Source organism: Sinocyclocheilus anshuiensis, unplaced genomic scaffold (assembly GCF_001515605.1).
Source record: "Sinocyclocheilus anshuiensis isolate Anshui unplaced genomic scaffold, SAMN03320099.WGS_v1.1 scaffold1215, whole genome shotgun sequence".
NCBI lineage: Eukaryota > Metazoa > Chordata > Actinopteri > Cypriniformes > Cyprinidae > Sinocyclocheilus > Sinocyclocheilus anshuiensis.
Window position 1 is genome coordinate 950,388 of NW_015540933.1, and position 5,224 is coordinate 955,611.

The 5,224-nt window shown below is 45.5% G+C and overlaps 1 protein-coding gene across 1 annotated transcript in view; it reads left to right on the forward strand.

Annotated features, from left to right (window-relative positions):
- LOC107689478 (catenin alpha-2-like) overlaps positions 1-5,224 on the forward strand; it is a 519,554-nt gene that overhangs the window by 473,790 nt on the left and 40,540 nt on the right. The window contains exons 11-14 of the mRNA XM_016487473.1: positions 3,873-3,991; positions 4,113-4,350; positions 4,785-4,845; positions 4,934-5,116. Coding sequence (XP_016342959.1) covers positions 3,873-3,991; positions 4,113-4,350; positions 4,785-4,845; positions 4,934-5,116 — 601 coding nt within the window. The remainder of the gene's footprint in view (positions 1-3,872; positions 3,992-4,112; positions 4,351-4,784; positions 4,846-4,933; positions 5,117-5,224) is intronic.

The following is a 5,224-nucleotide window of genomic DNA, read 5'->3' on the forward strand; positions in this document are numbered from 1 at the left end:
TGGATCATTCGAAGTGCTATTTGCTAGCTTGACAGATATTGCCGTATATGGTCTATTGTGTTTCTCTACTTTAGAAACATTCCCACAGTAAAGGATGAAAATACAGATTAGAAGTGAAGATTAGGTTAGAAAATGATATTTTAAAGTGCCCCTGTGAAAATAGACCAGGAAAGAAATGTGAGGATTTCGAAGAAAAACAAAGGAATCCAAACAGTTTCCAGTGTAATAATTCATAGGATGTTGTTCATTGCATGGGGTGATCAGATCACAAGATGTGCCTGTTGTGTTGTTCACATTATAAGAGAATAATATAAAGAAAAAGGCAAGAACCCACAGGCATAAAATACCACAGAAGTTATTGCGATGTCAATGTCAAAAAATTAAATTTAATTAAATTTAAAAATACAAATAAGTTTTAAATTAATTTCAGATTTTATTTATTTATTTGTTTATTTATTTATATTTGGTGATGACATCAAGAAATTCCATTGCAAGATATATTTTATTCTTACCAAGTGTCCTTTTGTGGGCTGTTGGCTCTTTCTGTATATTCTGCTCTCACATTGTGAAAAATGCATATATTATATTAATTTATATTATGAATATATTCATTATTTCCTTGTGTGTGTGTGTGTGTGTGTGTATGTGTGTGTAAATGCATAAAGATTTCAGAAACCAGTTCATCAAATTGAAAGATAATGGTTATTTGTAATGCAATAGGTATTACATACATAGTATCATTTATACCTTTGCTGAACATGATCAGAATTTGTCCCTGGTCAATTGCAAATGTATGTAATTCAGTGATCTTGGGTGCATTTACTTCTGGATTTTAATATGATCAAGTGCTGTCCAATTGTGATCTGATCACTGAAATCACATGTTAATACCAAGTGCAAAGGGGTCTGTCTCTTTCTCTGCTCTGTTTTGCACTCAGCAAGCGTTCTCTCCATCCAAACACTTTTAAATGCATTGTTTATCTCCAAACAGTTTTAAATGGTGGCCCTGGAGTATTCTTAAATATACAGAGAAATTACAAAGAACAGGCTTGGCTCCATTTTCATAATTGGGCTTTGCTGCCAAGCACAACTGCTTGGCTTGCACCCTCACAAGGAGGGATCGATAGTTCAGTGAAAGCTGAAAACTGCCCGCTTATACTTTGGGAAGTTGGGGAGTCACACAGTGCCTTCCAAGTTTCTCAAGCTTTTTATGTTGAAGACCTATTATCTACTCTGATTTAAAGGCATGTCGGGATCCAAGTGCAAGATGTGAGAGTAACATCAATCAATCCAAATGTTCTCTGTGGGCGCATAAGTCCATGAGTGCTGACCCCTGATTTGCAGCAGAGCAGCCCACACAGCCCACACAGCCTTGAGCCGAAACAGGAAGTCACTGTTCACACTGAGCAGAGATCTTTTGGTAATGATTTAGCTAGGACTTCAGTAGGGCATCTCTGAGTGCCACCGCAGCTGGGTGGCAATGAACCACCTGGCCCATACCGATCTCTCACCCTCTCGGGCATCCATCCTTCTCAATTCTCCACCCCTGAATACATCAGCATTGTCCGATTGGTCGCCGTCTCCGCCATTGCCCTCTGTGATTAAAGTCGCCACTCATCCCCTTGCCTCTCCACTTGTACAAAGTCAAGCATGTCCACTCACCTTTATGGATTGTTTATATTGCTTTCAATTACCTTCCTATGTCCCACACTGAAGTCAGTAAATTTTTATATGCTGGAAATTACTCTCCAGGCACCCATCTCCACCATAACTGCCAGTACCCAGACAGAAACTCACCAGGTCCTGGCAAATAAATCATATTTAGAATTCATCAAAATAATTTAGAGTTTATTAGAGTTTATATGCCAATCCGAGCAGCGCTTTGGGCCTTGACTTTTTATTCCTAGCGGTCGCTTGTCAGTTGTTAAACTCATTAATACAGCTAAAAATCACGCAGCATTGCAACTAAATTAAATTTCACAGCGCTGGCTCTTCTCGATAAAATGTGGCTCGTATGAACCCTTAAAATAGTCTTCTGGAATTGCTTGATGTTATCTTTTGTTGCTGAGCACTTGTGATATTTTCTCCAGATTCTGATATGAAAGAGGCTAAATATAGCTATGTTGAATATTTGGATCATAAGAAATGTACTCACCAAACACATGGATATACATTTGTGAAACTGACATTATGTAAATTAGATAATTTTATATGTTAGTATTTATGTTCTGCACTTTCACTGGACTTATTAATTTGATATGAATGAGAACTTTGCAGGTTTAAAGTATGTAATTTAATAGATATTGTCATTAATTAAAAAGAAAAACACTTTCTTTGAATAATCAGCAAAAATAACTAGTGTACATGTACTAGTACACATGTACTTTGATAATTCCTTCCACCTCCAGTAGATATTTTAAATGTCTTATGTATAATGTTTTCTTATTACCTACTCAGAGTTTCAAATTAAAATGAAAAAGAAGAAAAAGAAAGAAAGAATAAACTAAGAGAGGAAGAGGAGTCTGATTTAAAAACACACTGGCTGCAATCACAAGAATAGCAATCAATATCTAATCAAGCCCAAATCAGTCCCGACACAACAGAACTAAATGCAAATGCAGTAGCAGACAAATTAAAAAGACAAGATGGGTTCCCTTTCTGTCGCTCACTCCGACGTTGTGTCGAGTGTACAACACTAGGGGTCGCTCTTGGAAACCCAAACACCTCTGACATCTTTGAGAAAAGGCCAATGAAATTGGGTGTGCAGAATCTGCATAGCTGGCATCTGCTCACTCGTACTGTGTTTCGGAGCCGAATGTAGTGTCTCTCATGGAGAAGTTGCGATCTTCATCATTGGATCTAAGGCACAGTCAGCGGTCTCTCCCTACTCATACACAGATAAGTGTTGTGAGAGATCTGCTCACTCGTACTGTTTTTCGGAGCCGAATGTAGTGTCTCTCATGGAGAAGTTGCGATCTTCATCATTGGATCTAAGGCACAGTCAGCTGTCTCTCCCTACTCATACACAGATAAGTGTTGTGAGAGTACCCCTGAGTGCTTCAACTGCGATCTCTAGAAGAGCAAATTCCCTCTAAAAGAGTACAATTTCTCTGAAAGAGCTACACGGGTGGAATTGTGTGTTTCATCATGCCTTTCCATCCGTGTGTTTCTGGTTGCGGTTGGCACTTCTCGAAAGACGAAAGGCACGAGCATTGTATTCAGTGTTTGGGCCGTACTCACGCTGAGGCAGCACTTGTGGATGGTTCGTGCCCCGCTTGCGAGGCACTTCCCATTGGCACGTTGCGCCCGCAGCTCGGGTTCTTCGCCAAAAGACCCCGAGTCACCGCGGCTGCTTGCCGCTCTGGTCCTTCTACCTCTGGGTATGATGCCGCAGCGATGTGCGCCATGGAAGAGCATGGGGAGGAGGGATTAGTTTCGCCGGGGCAATCCCCGCGAGCTTCCCGTTCGTCCCTTGCTTCGTGCTTACCGGTCGAGTTTCCGGATGAGTTTGAGAGCCCTTCCCTGGGTGGGCTCAATCTCTCATTCAGGGCTCGCGAGCAGGACGAGCTGTCGATCACAGCATCGGAGAGCGGGCTTGAGCCATCGGAAACAGATGACTCGGCTGAGCAAGCACCTATGGGCGCTCAGTCCTATTTAATACTGTAAAGTTGCTTGGACACAATCTGTATTGTTAAAAGCGCTATATAAATAAAGGTGACTTGACCACCCTCGATGGGGGTCCAGCAAGGGGATATACGGAGGTTCCCCAGGTGGAGAGAGCGATTGTGGTGCATCTTTGCCCGCAAAACGCTGCCACCTGGCGGGGCCGTCCGAGACTCCCGTTCAGGGCATGTAAGTTCTCTTCGTCCATAGTGGCGAAGGCTTATGCAGCTTCTGGTCAAGCTGCGTCCGCCCTGCACGCTATGGACATCCTGCAGGTCTACCAGGCCAAAGCGTTGAAAGAGCTGCACGAGGGTTGTCCCAACCCAGAGGTACTGCAGGAACTGCGCTCGGCGAGTGACTATGCCCTCTGGGCTACGAAGGTCACGGCGCAGGCTCTGGGGAGGGTGATTTCCACAGGTTGGTAACAATGTGGAATAATTTGCCCAGCAGTTCTCCACGGTGAAGAAGCAGATGGAGGTCAACAAGGTCAACAAGCCTCGGCGTGGGTCAGGTCCTGCTCCTGCACCCCCGAGTCAGCAGCCCCCGTCTGCTCGTCGCCGGGGACGGCCCCCTGTGAGGACTGCTGAGGCCCCACAACAGCCCGGGCCTTCAGTCAAGCTTGACCAACGGCCCACCACTCGCAGGAATGTGGCACCGCCAGCTCGTCATCAGGGCACCAGGAACCCTCGCAAGGCTTCAAAGCGTTCCTGCACCAGGAAGACTTCAAAGCATTCCTAAGACGGGTGACCCAGGGAGGAGGGACCATCTGGCCAGCCTGGCCAGCCTGGAGACGGGAGGACGGGAGGTGGATTCGGCTCCACCACGGCTGTCTGCCACCTGGCAGATAGCCACCACCTGGTCAATAAAAGAGCAATTTCCTTCTTCTTTGGGTCACACACACAGTATTTGTGGGTCTCACATACACACCCTCCCATTTGCGACGGCCAGACGCTGAAACCATGCATCAGAACCTGTTTGGACACAGACACTCTGTCTCCTCACGTTCAAATGCAAAGGGTCTATCACTCAGCCAACACGACGCATGCTGGCGAACTCATGTTCCCTCATCCATCGGTGGCACATGTGACAGATTCTGCGGACAAGACGCGGTGTGTTTTACAGGACGTTTCACCTCCTACCACAGCGCCTTCCACTCCGCTCAGCCACAGGAACCCTGCCCGAGGTACGTCGAACATGGTTCCTTTGAGACCATTGGCAGGGTATCTGGATGCTTGGTTAAGCCTCTCCAATCCCTCCCAATGGCTCCTTAGAACCATTCGCCTCGGCTATGCAATTCAGTTCACCATGCGGCCACCTAAGTTCAGCGGCATTCTGTTTACCTCAGTACGAGGCGAGAATGCGGGTGTTCTTCTGGCAGAGGTTGCAACCCTTCTCGAAAAGGGTGCAATCGAGCATGTCCCCCTGGCCGCAATGAAGAAGGGGTTTTACAGCCTGTACTTTATTGTACCCAAGAAGGGCGGGGGGCTCAGACCAATCCTGAATTTGAGGACTCTGAACCGGGCCTTTCACAAGCTTCCGTTCAGAATGTTAACCCTCAAGCA